Here is an 18,500-nt window from a genome sequence, read left to right as displayed (position 1 = left end):
AACACCTTTGCCAGTATATTTCAAGGTTTCTTTCCCATTTTGCCCTTGCTTTCGTCGTGCATTCAATTTACACATTTTATATCATTTACGATCTTTTTTGTGGAAATGTCATATGGAATATATATCCATTTGTTTCATAACAAAATAACCTTTATTTAATTGTTTTTGCAACTGAATGGAATCAATATTTGTTTCATAACAAAATCCAACATTTGATAGTTAGGTTGAACTTGAAGCATGCATCAACTCCTTTTTCCTCACGAATCGACGATCATGTATCTCACAAATTCTCTTCTTTTCAAACTCAGAGGTAATTTAATTTTATCACCACACCCTTCCTTCTTCACTCTAATTTCTCCACAAATCGATCCATGCTTCATAAAATCACCAACTTGAATCATGCACTCAACCTGTTCGATGAAATGTCACAGAGACGCCCTCTTCCAAATGTGCAAACCTTTACTGCATTAGTTGATGCATTTTGCAAGGAAGGTAAAGTAGAAGAAGCTGAGGCTGTTATCAACATCATGATTGAGAGAAGTGAGGTTCCAGACATAGTGACATACAACTCACTTATTGATGGTTACTGTCTTCGAGGTGAAATGATCAAAGCAAGGGAGATTTTTGATTCACTGACGCTTAGAGGTCTCGTCCCTGATGTTGTCGCTTACAGTAGTTTGTTGAATGGGTATTGCAAAAATCTGAACATAGAAAAAGCTATGCAAATGTTTCGTGAAATGTCCGGAAAAGGTTTAAAACCCAATCTAGTCACTTACAACACCATGATACAAGGATTTTTTCACGTTGGGCGTTGTGTAGATGCACGCAAACTCTTTGATGAGATGCATGCACAAGGCCAAATCCCAGACCAATGCACTTATGGAATAGTTTTAGAGGGCCTTTGCAACAATCGTCAAGTAGAAGAGGCTCTCTCTTTGTTTCATTTGATGGGTGATAGCAAGCTTAATTCTGATATTGTTGTGTACAATATCCTCATTGATGGTGCAGGAAAATATGGGAAAGTGGATATTGCGAGGGTTCTTTTCCAAGGTCTAATTGATAAAGGCTTGCAACCTAATGTTCGTACATACACTGTGATGATAAATGGTTTTTGTCAGGAAGGTCTATTGGGGGAAGCCCAGTTGTTGTTTCTTAAAATGGACGAGAGTGGCTGCCCGCCAAATGATGTTACTTACCGTGTTCTTCTCCAAGGATATTAAAGAACCAGCACTATGATGATGTGGTGATGCTTTTACAGGAAATGGTTGATAGAGGTTACTCACTTGATGCTTCGACTTTATCGTTATTTATAGATCATATCGCAGCTGGTTTACTAGATAGAAGTATGCTTAAGCTGTTAGGTAAGCTTGTGCCAAAAGAATTAATGGACGATCCTAGCTTGTGCGACTGGGAGTGAAACTGAAATAGTAATTGTGGGATGACATGTGGTCTTCATGTGTTTGTTCATTAGACATTTTCAATATAACGAATTCACAAGGATTACGCATTTGTTTTTGTTGTAGTTTAACGATGTTTTGCTCGTTTCATGAATACCAGCTGTAACTTGTTCTTTGTGTTTTATCTTTTGCACCCTGAGACATGATATTTCACATTTTATCGACTTGTCGTGGTAGTTCGAGTTTAACATCTACAACGTGTCTGTCATTGTTTTTCTTTTCTGAAATCAGCCCTGTATTAGCAATCAACTCAAGTTAATTTCCTTGTCAAGTTTCACAATTGATATTGTATGACAATTCAGATGGTAATATCTTCTTTGTGTTTTACTTTTTGCTTCTTGAGACATGATGCTTCACTTTTTTTTTTTGGCTTTATATGCCGGTTCCATTTTTATATATAGAGTAAAGTGTCATTTTGGTCCATGTGGTTTGGATAGTTTTGCCAGTATAATCTAAAGGTTTCATTTATAGCTTGTGGGTCCAAATACTTTTCACCATTGCCATTTTGGTCAAACTAACTTAACCCCGTCCATGAACTCGGTTAAGTGAGGTACAATTTTGTCTTTTTCTATTATTTATAATAATTCATTTATTAAGCCCTCCATTTTAACCCATTTTCTTCAACCTATCACATGTATCACGTACAATACTTGATAATCGCAGACCGTTAAGCAGCAGCAGACAATCAGCGGACACTCCACTCCGGCGAGATAGGACAGACACTTCACTCCGGCGATCTATCAAAGGTGAGAATCTGGCCGGAGTTAGCCGGAACAGGAAGGTACTTCGATTTCCGTTCACTTTTAAATCCTGCATCAATAGATTTTACTGAAACATGAAATTAGATTATGACAAATTAAGTAGCACCCTATCTTACTCAACCTGCTCATGTGTCAAAAGGAGATTCTGTTGTAGCAGCATTCCCTTCTAATGAAACTAATATTAGTTATGGAATTGATTTTTTGTAGGTAATTATATTTGTTCACATCGTTTGTTTTGTTTTGTTTTGTTTAGATACATATATACAAACATATTCATAGATTGCTATGTTTGAGATACACACATTCAACTGTATACAGTAAAAATGTTATATTCATCACATAAGGTCTTCTAAGAGGAGTCCATGGTCACATAGGTTGAAGATAATGGGTTAAAAGGAGAGGGTTTAATAAATGAACTATTATTATTCCATATAGAGAAAAATGCAATTTGCGTCCCTGTGGTATGTCCCATACATCAACTTGCGTCCCTAAATTAAATTTTTGGATGTTTGAGCCCCTGACCTTATAAATTCATAACAGGATGAGTCCCTGCCGTTTATATTCCGTCAGTTTGACCGTTTACCTATTGTGAAAAGTCCATAATACCCCCACTCTTTATTATAAACACTGATGATTCATTATCTCCATCTCAACTCCCAAAGATCATCATTATAAAACAACAGCAGCTCGCATCATCATCATCATCAACAGCAGCTCGCATTTTCCCAATAAATTCATCATCAACAACAGCCGATCAGGTTCATCTTCATCATCTTCGATCAGGTTCTTCATCGATCAGGTTCATCTTCATCATCGATCAGGTTCATCTTCATGCTGTCATTCTATGTGTTAATGTGTTTATATTGTGAAAAAAACATAGCGTTGATTCTGGGTTTGATTTTGGGTTCCATTCGATGATTCTGGGTTTGATTTTGGGTAACATTTGATGATTTTGGTTGATTTTGAAAAAACAGAGGGGGGTTATATTCGATGTGTTTATGTGTTTATATTGTGAAAAAACAGAGCGTTGATGTTGGGTTTGATTTTGGGTTCCATTCGATGTTTTTGGGTTTGATTTTGGGTAACATTTGATGATTTTGGGTTGATTTTGAAAAACAGAGGGTTGATTTTGGGTTCCTCATTTTGAATGTGTTTGAATGTGTTATTAGGGTTCCTCATTTTGAATGTGTTTGAATGTGTTTAGGGTTTGAATGTACAGAATGTGTTTTGGTATCAACTGATTTGAATGTGTTATTTGGGGTTAGGGTTTAGGGTTGAATGGATTTTTGGTTTGATATCTTGTGGGTTTAGGGTTGAATGGATTTTTTTGTTTGATTCTTGTTCAAAATGCATAGTTAGTTGTTTAATCTCTGAAGAACAACACAACTCAGATCTCAAACTTGAAACTAAAACCTGCTACTCTGATTGCAAGTAACTCCTAATAATCTATCGACTGTTAATATCTAACGTTGTAAGTAAACCACAATTTGTAAGAATGTGTTTTGGTTTGAATGTACAGAATGTGTTTTGGTTTGAATGTGTTTTGGTTTGAATGTACAGAATGTGTTTTGGTTTGAATGTGTTTTGGTTTGAACTGATCGGATGTACAGAATGTGTTCTGGTTTGTTTCTTGTTCAAAATGCATCAAAACAGAGAGTTGGTTTGAATGTGATTAGTGTTTGAATGTGTTTAGTTGGTTTGAATGTACAGAATGTGTTTAGTTGGTTTGAATGAACAGAGTGTGTTTAGTTGGTTTGAATGTGATTAGTGTTTGAATGTGTTTAGTTGGTTTGAATGAACAGAGAGTTGGTTTGAATGTGATTAGTTGGTTTGAATGTACAGAATGTGTTTTGGTTTGAATGTGTTTCTAATTGTACAGAATGGCTGCGGATGTAAAGATACTCAAAACACCAACTACGAAGGCGAGATATGTAATCATCGAGCTCTGGATGGCGCGGTGCACACAAGGAAGTCATTGATATGAATGAATATAACTCCAGTGGCAGATATGTAATCAGCGAGCTCTGGAATTTCATATCGGCCACTCGGGTTATATTCATTCATATCAATGAATGAATGAACACAACCCCAGTGGCAGATACGTAATTAGTGAGCTCTGGAATTTTATATCTACCGTTGGGTAACACTCATTCATATGAATGAATATAACCCCAGTGGCAGATATGAAATTCCAGAGCTCGCTGATTACGTATCTGCCGCTGGGGTTATATTCATAACCCCAGCGGCAGATATGTAATCAGCGAGCTCTGGAATTTCATATCGGCCACTCGGGTTATATTCATTCATATCGGCTTCATTCCGAAGTGCACCCGTCAGCAAAGATCCACAATTGCTTGTGGATCTTTGACGTTTTGTCTCTATTTGTATGTTTCGATCTTTTGTTATCGAGTCTGTACGTTACGGTCTTTTGTCATCGAGTCTGTACGTTACGGTCTTTTGTTATCGAGTCTGTACGTTACGGTCTTTTGTTATCGAATGAATATAACCTAATTGCTTGTGGATCTTTGATATATATATATATATATATATATATATATATATGATACATTTAATTATTATATAAAAGAGTTAATTTAATAGATATTAGATTTCTTAAGAAAAAAGCAAAAAATAAATATAGGGGCTCAGCTTGATATTTCACTCATACCATAGGGACGCAAAGTGTTATTAATATATGTCAAAAGACGGTCTTACCCCTGCCTCTAACAGTCAAACTGACGGCAGGGACTCAAAGTGTTATGAATTTATAAGGTCAGGGGCTCAAACATCCAAAAATTTAATTTAGGGACGCAAGTTGATGTATGGGACATACCACAGGGACGCAAATTGCATTTTTCTCTTCCATATATAAATAAGAAACAACTTTGTTCATATCTTCATATCTTATCTTGGTTGTACCATGAGCTTAGGGAGTTTTTCAAAAAAAAACTTTGATTTTTCACTTTTAACCCAAGAATTTTCATATTTTGTATTTTAACCCCTTTTAATTTTTTACTTTTAATCCAAACTTTTCCATCTTTTATAATTTAACACAACACTTTATTATTTACAACTTTGGACACCCATACTTTTTTATCTTTCGCAAGTTTTACGTTTCGTTCTAAATTTTGCAAGTTAACACGTCGTAGCGTGTATGTGAGGTTCAACGTTTTTTGCTCTATTTTTTCATATTTGACAGGCCCGTCGCAACGTGTCCATTTTTCCCTTTTTGACAAGTTTGCCGCAACAGGCGGGTCCTAGATCAACTAAGTTATTATTTTCTACGTTTTCCATTTCTGGTTAATTTCTTCGCATTAACACACTGTAACGTGTGTGCGTGGTTCAACGATTTTAAATATGATTTTCGTTCAGTGTAATTTTTCCCATTTTATCTATTTTATTTTTGCGATGTTGAGAGTCGATGCCGTTGTGGCATTGGTGCTACTTGGCACTGTTTTACAAACGATTTTAACCTATTAATTTTTTTACTAATATTTTGTTTCGGTTTACCCCTATACTTCCTTTACTTAAAAACTATTTTTACATGCATATTTTATGTACGGGTAGGTATAAATATGATTTGTTCTACATTCTGACGTAAACTTTTTTTATAGACGAGTCAGGTCAAATTCAATACGTTTTCGTTTAAAGAAACTATTTTTACGTGCATATTTTTATGTACGTTTTGGTATAAATTCAAGTTGTTCTACGTTTCGACGTAAACTTTTTTGGGAAATGATACAGGTCAAATATAATATTTTATCGTGTTTATTTTATGTATGTTTCGTAAAGTTTGTTTCGAACCGAGTGGAGTCAAATTATGGTTTCTTTTTCTCCCTTTTTTACGAAAGCTCTAATTAATCCCTTTCGATTACATGTGCAGATTTTCCTTCATACCCGTTACGTTTTCTATGTATGAGTTGGGTCACATATAATACATTATGATTGTTCGATATGAATTTGATTTACTTTACATTTGATCAAATCACAATGCTTATACACGTTACATTGAGTTCAACTGGATACGTCGAAATGTGTGTTTTCATATGGTTAATGCATCATATAACGTTTGGACCAATTCATTCGATGTTTATGATGTACACGCACCGCAACACGGGCGGGTCTTAATCCTAGTTATAAATAAAAGAAAAGGACAATATTTTACCTGACTTAACGGAGTTCTTGGATGGGGTTAAGTCAGTTGGACCACAATGGCAATGGTGAAAAGTTTTTGGACCCACAGGCTATAAATGAAACATTTGGACTATACTGGCAAAACTGGCCAAACCATAGGGACCAAAATGGCACTTTACTCTTATATATATCAACAATGTGAATATCATAGTTAGATCATAGATTTTCTTTTCTAAAAGCAGCACTGTATTAGCAATCAACCCTTGATTATTCAAAATATTTAGGAATGTTATCATAGCATGCTTATTTTGATAGGTAAGTGATATAGCGCGTTATACAATAACGAAGATCAAAACACGTTGATTCTACGAATACCCGTATTGTCTTTCCCAAACCCCCAAAATTCAACCCAAAGGGCATATAATTTGAAGTGAAAATTGAGTTAATTCAAAAATACCATAACATTAAAAACGAAAATAAAAAACAAATTTTAATAGTTGGACTCACTTGAAAATAAAACAGAAAAACAACCCTAGCTAACCCATTTAGTGTCGACTTCTCAAACTTCATCACCCTTCCCCAACACCCTTTTTTTTTTCTTCTTCTTCTCACCACACATCTCCGCCGGCAACACCTATTCGGAACAAACGAATTGAAGGAGATAGAGAGAGAGAGACCAAATGAGAGATGGAGAGAGATAATCGAGTTTTAGGCGAGGAGGTTATTCGTTGAGTTTTTATAAAATTATCATTCTAATATTTAGTGTAAACTATAATTTTCATCTGTGGTTTGATGATTTTAATACTCTCAGCTTGATAATTTAATAATTGCATCTATTGTCCATTAGTTTGCTAATTCTAACAGTTTTAGTCCATACCACACTTCACAGTGAAGTCATGATAAAAAGACTATAATACCCTTGGTATTCATAAATACGAAAGAGGTATTTATGATCGGGAGTCAATAATTAGGTATAATGTTCACCATTTTTTTAGATAAAAGTAATAAACGAGAAAGAAGAAAAAAGATGAGTAAATTGCCAAAATGTCCCTAAACCTTTTGTCACTTTAATTCAAAACTTAAACCTTTTGAATCTGAGTTTCAATTTTGTTGCTATTTTAATCCAAAAGCAAAAACTGGTCAGATTTTTCAATTAACATCCAACATTTTTGTTTTTTTTTTCCTACGAAGGGTAAAATGGTCAGATTTTTATAATTTGTTATAATAAAACGTTAAAAACTCATTTTGCCTTTTATTAAAAGCGAGGAAAAAGATTAAAAAAAAACTAAATATTAATTAAAAAATTTGACTAGATTTTAATTTTGAATGAAAATAATAATATAATTGAAATCACAATAACCAAATTCAAAAGGAAATCTCATGAACCATTCAGGTAGGTTACTCAAAAAAGATATTGATTCCATTTTGATTTTTAAGAAATACAAATACAACAAGGACAGACATGTATCTCACAAACTAACAGCTTGAGAGTCCTTTACCACCAGTAATTGATTCCATTTTGATTTTTAACAAAATAACCTTTATTTTCGTCGATCTTCAAGTTCACCTTTGCCAGTAATTTTTGTACATAATCCTTTACCCTGAAAGTAATTTTTGTAGGGCTTCTGAAGTTGATTTATCACAGATTAACAGCTTGAGAGTCCTTTTTCAGCTGCTTCTGTTTCCAACAATGGCAAAGGTGGAGCTCGCCAAGGTACAAAAATTAATAAACCTGAAAATTTTCAATTGGTAAGCGGATTTACTTCTACTTTAACTTTGTCTGTGTAGATTATTTGTCCCTTTCCATTTTTAAGGTCTAGCTAAATCTATTGGACATGGATGTGGTTGAAAATACTATGATTGTTCTAATCCATTTGTAATATTATTGTAATCTCGGATTATGTAATGGTTGAATGTTTCTCTTTTAGGATCTTTTGATACTTGGATTCGTCAACTTCATCATACATATTTAGATTGTTCTTCTCTTCGATATGGGCCCCTTCATCGATTGTTCTTTCTTCGATGTTTATGCAAGTGATATGGACACCTTCGTTTATTGTTCTTCTCTTCAATATTATCCATCCAGGTAATTATTTTTCAATTTGAGTTTTATAGTAAAACTCTTGGTCCACTTGAAACAAATTGCAAACAAGTTACACTAAATGGGACTCCAACCCATGACCTCCATATTAGTATATATTATATGTTTGTGTTAAGCCACCCGCGAAGCTCGCGGGATCTTAGGCTAGTTTAGAATATAAATAATATCTTGGTAGATTGATTTCTTTTTTCTTTTTTTAATTTTCCGTAGTTGTGCAAATGATTTACTTACCATGTTACCTATTTTCAGGTTTCTTGTGCCAGCTAAGATCAAAACCCTTAATTGGTATATTTGCAAAATCTATGTAGAGGAATCGACAGACCAACGTATCCCAGAAGCCGTAATTTTTTTGACATGTTGGTTCCATAAAAAAAACAAACATGTTTGTAAAGTTTAAGGTGCGGGTTATCACTTGTGACCGTTACATGTGGTGTATACTCTTAAGACCTTTTATGGGCTACCTAAACTAGTCAGTTGTTAGGAAAGTGGTTCGGTTAATAGTATAAACAATTGGTTATTAATGTGGAAAAATTAAGTATGTTCCAGATAATAGTGTTTTTCCAAATAAAAAAGTGATAAGCTGCAAACTCTTAAGTTGCTAAGTGTCCTGGTGCAAGAATATATTGATAGGGCATGTTTGCACCAAGAAGCCACTCCATACCAAAGTTTAGTTAACATTCAATGGAATTAGCTAATATACGCTTTCATTTTATCCGGGACATAAATTCACCCTTAGAATTACTAACAAGTGTTGTGTTTTCCGTTGCATCGCGAATTTGGTTTTGGTTATCGCTCAAAGCCGAACCGCCCTTACATAGCCCTAAACTCACCAACCTAAATGATATGTTTCCCACCGCATCGCGCGGGTAAAAGACTAGTATATATATAGAGTGGGGATCCTACGGAAAGTGTGTTTTTCCTAAAAAGTGTAAAAAGTCATAAAACACAATAATTTCAAACATAAAACACACCTAAAACTCACAAATAATAGAATGAATATTACTAAAACACCATATTCAAACTCTTATAGTCCATAAAAACTTCAAACACACCATCGTAGAACTATGAATATAAAACACACAATGCTAAACAACATAAAACACAATAATATTTGTCATTCTACAATCAGAGTCTTAACATCTAAAACACAACACAAAACCCACATACATGATGTTTTAGTAATCTTCATCATATTATTTGTGGGTTTTTTGTGTGTTTTATTGTTGACATTATGGTGTTTTATGACTTTTTACACTTTTTAGGAAATTTAGACTTTCTGGCCAACTCCTATCCTATATATATATATATATATATATATATATATACTAGGTTATATACCCGTGTGTTACACGGGTTGAACAATTTAAGTTGTATAAAATTAAAATAAAAAATTGCGTATTCATTCAAAAAAAAATATCACAATACACAAAATATAAATTATTCCATTCTATACAACATTGGAAGTTTTTATTAGTATTTTTTATCAGTATCTAAGATTAAAAGTTTTAACTTGTTCATGCTCTTAACTCTTCAAAGTGCCACGTATAGCTGCCCATGAGTGAAAATTGGTTGTCTTAAGAATCCAGTCCTTGATAATGATTGACCTGACTCTTGTTTATTGTCATTGCAAAACACACACAGTTTAAGACATGTAATAAGACATGTAAGAATCTAAGCGCATAAGATACACAAAGCTAGTTCAAATCTTGACCCAATTAAAATTTTTGTAACAAACAAATGTGCCTTGCTGATCAATTTTCAGGGAAAAGGAGTCGATACGAGTTAGCCCGTTTGCGTAGCTATAAGAAATTAATAATTTAACTATGAAATCTTGATGTACAACAGAAAATGTAATAATCTAAAGCTATACTTATTATTAGCAACTTCAATGAGCATACTCGACTGCATTGGTGCTATATCAAATGAAATAATTCGTTAATCTCTATAATATATATATACACACACATGTCACGATAGATACATCATGAGAAGATCATTATCTATGTAGTTATAATATTATAGTTACCGGTGTGGATTATTTAGAAAAAAAGTTTTATAGATCAAAACTTACCGGATATAAGCTTACTTTTTCTTGAAATAATGCACCATGCAATTATGAATTAAGGTCTTTGACAAAACTTACCGGATACTACAAAAGATCCCATTTTAAATTCAAATTCTTGTACCCAGTCAAAGAAGATAAATTAAACCCCAAAGGTTAAGTACAAATAGCAAACTAAATGAGAAAGTGTCATACCTTTGTGAAACATAGTCCGTTTTGACAGTTGAGGTTGTCTACATTAAGTTTCTCAATACATCTTCAATGGCATCTCAATACCTATAGAGATGACTATTTTTTCCATATTTTTAATTTGTTTCATGGATTAAGAACAACACAAAGATATCATATTAGTTTAGAGCACAAACGTATAAACATAACGGGAATAACTTTAAAAGGTAATAACAAATTCATATAGTAATTGAACTCTATAACTCTATAGTGTGTAACAAATGTATGAAACTGTTGAAAGATTTAAAAAAATGCAAATCAAAGTATTTGGTAACAGGAAACAAAAAACAAAACATAAACCGCTAATAAATATAATCACTAAGTGTGAAAGTACAAACTAAAAACTAAAAACTATAATCTATGAGTTTGATGACAAGATATAAAAAATTTATAATCATTAAAACTTGGATAAGACTAATATAAATAACTGTTCATACTAATTTAAAACTTTCGCTAGAGAGTAATACCTATTCTATGAAACATGAGCAACAAAGGCACACGGAAAAAAAAAAAAAAAAAACAGTTTATATACATAAAAGTCTGATCAGAACCGCAAGGGGGTGTTTGGTCTAGCTTTTATTTTTTGGCTTATGTTTATATTTTTAAGTAGCTTATAACTTATTTTCTATCATTTGATAAGTCTTTTTAAGTGTTTGGATTAACTTATAGTTTTTTTTATATCATTTACCTTTACACAAGGAAGCTTTTTCAAAATAAGCTAAAAAACCATCTTCAAGTAAGCTTCATAAAATTAGCTTATATGAACCAATAAGAATAAGCTTAAAAAGCTAAACCAAACACCAAATTAAGCTTATTTTGTAAAAAAAAAAAAAAAAAGCTAAAAAAGCTATAAGCTTTGTTAAAAAAGCTAGGCCAAACAACCCCTTAGCAAAACATAATGTATGTTAATCTGCAAATTCATTTATTGACATAAACGTATTATCCTTCAAATCTAAAAGCCCAAAATTTTGTTGAAAACACTAATTGATCGTCAACAAATTTTAAAATGACTAAATCCTCATGATTGTTACTATAAACAATACCCACTGTTTATGCAAATTAAGGATGAAGGATTAAAAATATAAAATGCTACCTGGGTTATACAATCTTCCGGTGACAGAATAGGTGCATCGGCTTTAGATGATGAATCAATCTCCACCTTGAACATTAACTGTTTCCAAAACAGCGTCACTCTGGATCTACATCAAAGTGGACCTCTTAGACTTCGTTAGGGTTTGACAAAGAAGTTGAAAAGGATAGCAAACCAGAATTTGTAGGAAACATAAATTTATTACCTTAATTGTTGAGTATCCAGAGAGGATTGATGAAGAAGAGATCGTTGAATGGAGAGAATATAGAAATCGCTGAATCTAAGTGAATGGACGTAATCAACGCAAATGAAAGATCTTGGCGGTGGTGATTATTAAAGGGGGTTAGGGTTTGTGAAGTTTGAAAGTTGTGTATAGAAGAAGAAGAACGAATAAAGTATGATAAGCGGCCGTAGGATTTGTGTTTCTTGAATAAGATTTGGAGTTTTATGTAAAGATGGAACTGTATGAAATGTATTTCAGAGAGAAAGTAAGATGCAAAAGGGTTATTTTGGGTTTTTGAACCATACCTCGAAATGAAATAGAAAAGAGAAGAGGAAAGGGAAAGTAAGATACAGAGGGAACGAAGAAGAAGACGAAGAGGAAACGGAAATATGGGTGTGGGGTGTCCAGGGTTTTTTTGACCTTTTGTATGAACTGCAGGAAGAGAAAGGGACGTTACACAGAGATGTAGACTATGGCTTTTTAAGAATTGACTTTGGGCTTTAATTAAAAAAATGAAAATTCTATGAAAATTACACCTTGGATGATATTAACATGGGGGCTTGAGAGTGTGACACATAGGATTTGATAACTTTTGCTTTATTATATAGGAAGATATATATATATATATATATATATATGGCTCGTTTTAAAAGAGAAACACCACGAGTTGTAAGAACCGTGAGAACTTGTTGTTCCTGCGCGAGTTGGGCCAAATTATTTTTACACAAATGTAGATGAAAACATTATAAACACATCTGTAAAAAAAGTAAAAAAAAAAATATTGTTGAGTCGATAGTTTTGACTGATACAAGTTTTTTTTTTACGCACTGGTATAATTTTTGCACGAAGATAAATATTCTTTTTTACGCCTCATGTAAATATGGGTATGCGGCATTTTTTTTAATTGTTTTTACTAAAACAAATGATTTTTTTATGACTTTTGAGAAAAAAATCAGAAAAACCTTTTGGATGACCTAGTTGTCACGATTCTCACAACTCAAGGTCCATCCCTATATATATACACATACGTTCATACATAGAGCAACTTTTGTTTAATATAATATATATTTAGTGCATAATAAATATTGTTAGAGATAGAATTGTGAATTGTGATACGATTAACTTAATGCTATATGTTTTTTTTCCAAATTAATGTATGTAATGCATGATCACCTCTCCTATCCATAATTTTAGGGATCATGTTAACTACGTGATGTTATTCATTTAGTATGCATGTTTAACTATCGTAATACTAAACGCTTAATATTTATGCAATCCTCTATAAATAACAACAAAAGATAACGATCTTAAACAGGTTAAAATGAGGATGCCGATGAAACGTTCACTTTCATTACATTTTTTGTGTATAAAATTGATTATGATCGTTGCCATCATCACTTCTGGTGTCAATCTTAATTCTCTTTGTAGTTTTTCTAAAAGAAATTTCAATATTTTCTACATCTTTTTTTTGTTGAAATTTTTAATATTTTCTACATCACTTTACTTTGTATGTTTGGTAGTGAATTGTGATATTAATTATTGTTGGTTTCTAATTTGCAGTGATGACAAAAAGCAGTAGTATTGACGAACACTCAATTGCCTCTCAAAAATGTACCACACAAAATTGGAGAAGTAACAAATTCAAGGGGAATTGCCGTTCAAATTCAGATGAAATAAAATGTAGTGATACCTGTAAAGGTGAAGGTGCAAATAAAGGATATTGTGTGGTTGGCGGATGGTGTAATTGTTTCTGCAGGACTGGTTAACTGATGGATATGATCATCAAAATACTATTTTACTTATGATTTGAATAAGTTGTTAACATATTAACGGGTTAAACAATATTAGATATTTTAAAATACAAGTTTTACATGTGGTATAATATGAGATTATATTCTTATCTAGATATGAACCAACTACCACAAATCATAAGTTGTTATATGATTCTTGCCCATAACTTATGACACTATTATAAGTTTGAATATTTCAAGCATCCAAATTAAGTTTGTCACACATAATCATAGAAATATCCAACAAGGTTCAAATAATATTCAAAAGATAAAAGTCATAAACAATAATCCATTTAATTTAATTACTATGTATGTGTCTTCAACCCTTAGTCCACTCATACTTGTGTAGTTGTATCAAGCCGCAAAAAGATTTTGGGTCAACAATGAGTTGGTGAATAGATCTTAGTTTTTGGAAAACAAATACTTTAGTTTATTAATTTATTAAAACAAGTAACATGCAACTTTACACTACTAGAAAAGTAGCCAATTTACTACGAAATTTTGCTACGGAAAAAAATGCGTCACAAATTTTGACAAAATTGTGACGCATTTATAACGACAAAGAAAACCCCAATTTTTTGAACAAATTTGCTACACAATAGTGACAAAATGCCAATAACATATAATTTTGTCATAATTTCGTTGTAAAATTGTCGGATATTTTTTTAATATATTGACTAATTAGTTAGCTTATCATTATTTAATACATATTACTACTTTGTGACGCATTTCCTACCAAAACCAATCAAATTATTTTATTTTCAAATATTCCGTTACAAATACGTTATAATTTGTGACACACTTTTAACAAACAACCTTTCATCCATTAATTATTTTTTCCATCCCTACATCATACACACCCAACACATCTTATAAACCCATCAATACTTCTTCCAAGATGACTTTTATCTTTTGACCAAGCAATAAAGTTGACATGGAACAACAATAACATAAACGAGGAATCATATGGTTTTTTTTTGTAACTAATTTGACATTTTGCAAATTAAGTATCAAAAAAGAATCAATGAGTTATAAATCATATATTATATTAACTAATGCATACGCTCGTTCATTTTGTGTCACGGCCCCCGACCCACCCTGGACGGAGTCGGGGCCGCGAGGCAGCTCCCGTGGTATTAAAAAAAATGATAGCGGAAGTCTTTTACAACAGGATCTTTTTTCCGTGAAATGCTCGTTTTATATATTACACAAAGTTTAAGGGATAAATCCCATAATTTACAATAGGCTGATTTCACACAGAAATCTTTATTTTTCAAAACATGTTTTTATTCATTTATTTACATTGAGGCACTCCTCTGAGCTTGATAGTGCTTTACTGCACTTTTCCTGGATCACACAGATCACCTGAAACATGTTTGAAAAAGGTTTTGTCAGCGGGGAAATACTGAGTGAATCATTCTGTTTTCTAAAACGACCCGTTAGTTATAATTTACAGTACTAAGAGCGATTACATTGTTTCTATCAACCAATTATCAAGAATAGGTATTTGTCACTCGACCGGATCTGTGACTGTGGTCATACCACTATTGGGTCCCGTTGCCCCAAAAGTGACGTTTAACCCACAAAGAGTAATTAGTTACCCACATAGAGTAATATTAACCCACAAAGAGTAATAGTAACCCACAAAGAGTAATAGTAACCCACAAAGAGTAATAAAGACAGTAATGTGCACAATACCCCACATACCCGCTTGTAATTTGGTGATTTATAAAGACTTAATCCCTGTAATTATAACCTTGAAAATAATTTGAGGTATTGTAATACTTACTCACAAACGGTGAGAAAACAGTTTAAAAAGAAGAATGACTCACATTGCAGATTAACGAGCAATAGATACAATGCCTACTGATTAGCCTTGATTACACCTAGTTTAACACAATGCATACACAGACAGGTTAGTAACTTAATACAGCAGTTACGTCAATTCACGAGATTAAACCCTCACAACGATTAATCAGTGCAATACTCGATAATTCAGTCGGATTCACAACGAATAACAGAGCATAGTCCGAATTCGAACAGCACTCAGATATTCAAGTCGAAATCACAACGAATAATCAAAGTATAAGCTCAATTGAGCAGCACCCGGACTTATCGTTGGATAGTTACAATCGATCGGACGTTGAATCGTAATAGCGATCGAGTTATTACCCTGTTTCGTGGCAGCACCTACGGTGTGCGGTGTGTGTTAATTGTATTATAATCGTTCGATCGTAATGCACAGAAGGCAATTGAACGAACTGTGAACATCAAAATTCGTCTGCCAATGTCGGCTATTTATAGCACAAAAATCGACACGCATACGGACCGTATGGCTTGACCCTTACGGTCCGTAAGGGACCTGGTCAGCTTACGGTCCGTAAGCGGTAACCCTTACGGTCCGTAAGAGACCGGTTTAGGCTGGTAGACTAGCCTTCTCACTGTTATAGGCTTGATGATTCATTCAAATTTCGAATTCAGAGTTTACAACGAAGTTATTAAGATAAATATCAGACAGGGCTTTGCCCCCCTGAGTTTTAGGGGCCCTGATCCTGATTCCGATTATTCCGGAAATTTCAGGGTTAGTGCCAAATCACTTGGGTGTCTCAATTAGGGTATTATTATTGACTAATTATTATTCTAATTTATTAATTTTGTGAGAGTTGTTACATCCTCCCCACCTTAGGAAAAATCTCGTCCTCGAGATTTACTGGAAGAGATGAGGATATTTTCGCTTCATTTCAGATTCCAGCTCCCAAGTGTATTCTGGTCCTCTTCTTGAATTCCACTTGACTTTGACTAACACTAGTCGTTTATGTTTGAGGAATTTGACTTTTCTGTCTTCGATTTGTAGTGGTTGCTCTACAAATTTCAATTTTTCGTTTACCTCTATTTCTTGTAGAGGTACTACCAGAGATTCATCTGCTAAACATTTCTTGAGATTGGATACATGAAATACATCATGTACTCCAGCTAATTCTTCTGGTAATTGTAACCGATACGCTACTGGTCCTATTCGTTGAATTACAGGGAATGGTCCAACATATCTCGGACTTAGCTTTCCTTTCTTACCGAATCGTACTATACCTTTCCAAGGAGAAACTTTTAACAGTACTTTATCTCCAACTTGGAATTCTAAAGGTTTACGACGATTATCGGCATAGCTCTTTTGACGATCTCGAGCTGTTTTCAATCTTTCCTTGATTTGTGTTATCTTGTCAGTAGTTTCTTGTACAATTTCAGGACCTGATACTTGGCTTTCTCCGACTTCTGCCCAGCATACTGGAGTTCTGCATTTGCGTCCATACAGTGCTTCGAACGGTGCAGTCTCGATGCTTGAATGATAACTATTGTTATAGGAGAATTCTATTAATGGCAAATGGTTATCCCAATTACCACCAAAGTCAATTACACATGCTCGGAGCATGTCTTCTAGAGTTTGGATTGTCCTTTCACTCTGTCCGTCGGTTTGTGGATGATATGCAGTACTTAGATTTAGTCGAGTTCCCATTGCTTTCTGAAAACTTTTCCAGAAATGTGAAGTGAATCGACTATCTCTATCCGATACAATGGAGAGTGGGACTCCATGTAAGGACACTACTTCGTCCACGTATAGTTGTGCTAATCTTTCCATACTAAAGGTTTCTTTCATTGGTAAGAAATGAGCTGATTTGGTTAATCGGTCTACAATTACCCAAATTGCATCATTACCTCTTTTTGTTTTAGGTAACTTAGTAACAAAATCCATTGTTATGAGTTCCCATTTCCATACAGGCATTTCTAACTGTTGAAGTAATCCTGAAGGTTTCTGGTGTTCTGCTTTGACTTGTGAACAAGTTAAACATTTGGATACGTATTCGGCTATATCCTTTTTCATTCCTATCCACCAGAAATTATTTCTTAAATCTTGGTACATCTTATTATTTCCTGGGTGCATGATATACCTAGATTTATGAGCTTCTTCTAGAATCTTATTTCTTAACTCTCCTTGCTTAGGTACCCAAATTCGTTTCTTATGGAATCTCCAAATTCCATCATTTCCTGATTCTAATTCTTTTAGGTAACCTTTCATTCCTTCAGTCTCATCTTTGATTGCGGTTTTCTGAGCTTCTTTGATTTGTGCCATTAAATCTACTTGTAGATTTAACCTCAGAGCACGAAATCGTTTCTGTTTCTCATGGTACTTCCGACTTAAGGCATCTGCAACTACATTTGCCTTTCCTTCGTGATATTGGATATCACAGTCGTAGTCGCTCAACATCTCCATCCATCTTCTTTGCCTCATGTTTAATTCTTTTTGCCCAAATATATATCTTAAACTTTTATGATCTGTATAGACAGTAAACTTACTTCCATACAGATAATGTCTCCAGATTTTAAGGGCAAAAATTATAGCTCCTAATTCTAGATCGTGAGTCGTGTAGTTTTCTTCATGCTTTTTCAATTGTCTAGAAGCATACGCAATTACCTTCTTGCGTTGCATCAACACACATCCATATCCTAATTTTGAAGCATCACAATATACTTCAAAATCTTCATCATATTATTTGTGGGTTTTTTGTGTGTTTTATTGTTGACATTATGGTGTTTTATGACTTTTTACACTTTTTAGGAAATTTAGACTTTCTGGCCAACTCCTATCCTATATATATAT

General features: G+C 33.6%; 1 protein-coding gene and 2 long non-coding RNA genes across 4 annotated transcripts; 2 read left to right on the top strand and 1 right to left on the bottom strand.

Moving 5' to 3' along the window:
• Positions 1–1,220, top strand: LOC110944877 (pentatricopeptide repeat-containing protein At3g22470, mitochondrial). Its single transcript, XM_022186524.2, has one exon. The coding sequence runs from the start codon at positions 372–374 to the stop codon at positions 1,218–1,220; it is 849 nt and encodes a 282-aa protein (XP_022042216.2). The 5' UTR covers positions 1–371.
• An 8,684-nt stretch (positions 1,221–9,904) lies between these two features.
• Positions 9,905–12,617, bottom strand: LOC110864073. 2 transcript variants are annotated; one of them, XR_004888951.1, is made up of 4 exons: positions 12,039–12,617; positions 11,837–11,942; positions 10,711–10,803; positions 9,905–10,057 (listed from the first exon to the last, which is right to left on the bottom strand). It is a non-coding gene; the product is annotated as an uncharacterized LOC110864073 (long non-coding RNA). The 2 variants fall into 2 exon arrangements; XR_002549600.2 differs by having other exon boundaries at positions 9,905–10,063; positions 12,039–12,615.
• Positions 12,618–13,336: 719 nt separating this feature from the next.
• LOC118490265 lies at positions 13,337–13,960 on the top strand. The gene is made up of 2 exons (XR_004888950.1): positions 13,337–13,459; positions 13,617–13,960. It is a non-coding gene; the product is annotated as an uncharacterized LOC118490265 (long non-coding RNA).
• Positions 13,961–18,500: the final 4,540 nt, after the last annotated feature.

Source organism: Helianthus annuus, chromosome 3 (genome assembly GCF_002127325.2).
Source record: "Helianthus annuus cultivar XRQ/B chromosome 3, HanXRQr2.0-SUNRISE, whole genome shotgun sequence".
Taxonomy (NCBI): domain Eukaryota; kingdom Viridiplantae; phylum Streptophyta; class Magnoliopsida; order Asterales; family Asteraceae; genus Helianthus; species Helianthus annuus.
Note: the sequence above shows the minus strand (reverse complement) of the source record. Positions and strands in the feature narration are given on the sequence as shown.

Coding starts and splice junctions, on each gene's coding strand:
- LOC110944877 (XM_022186524.2), top strand. CDS start 372: ATGCTTCATAAAATCACCAACTTGAATCATGCACTCAACCTGTTCGAT.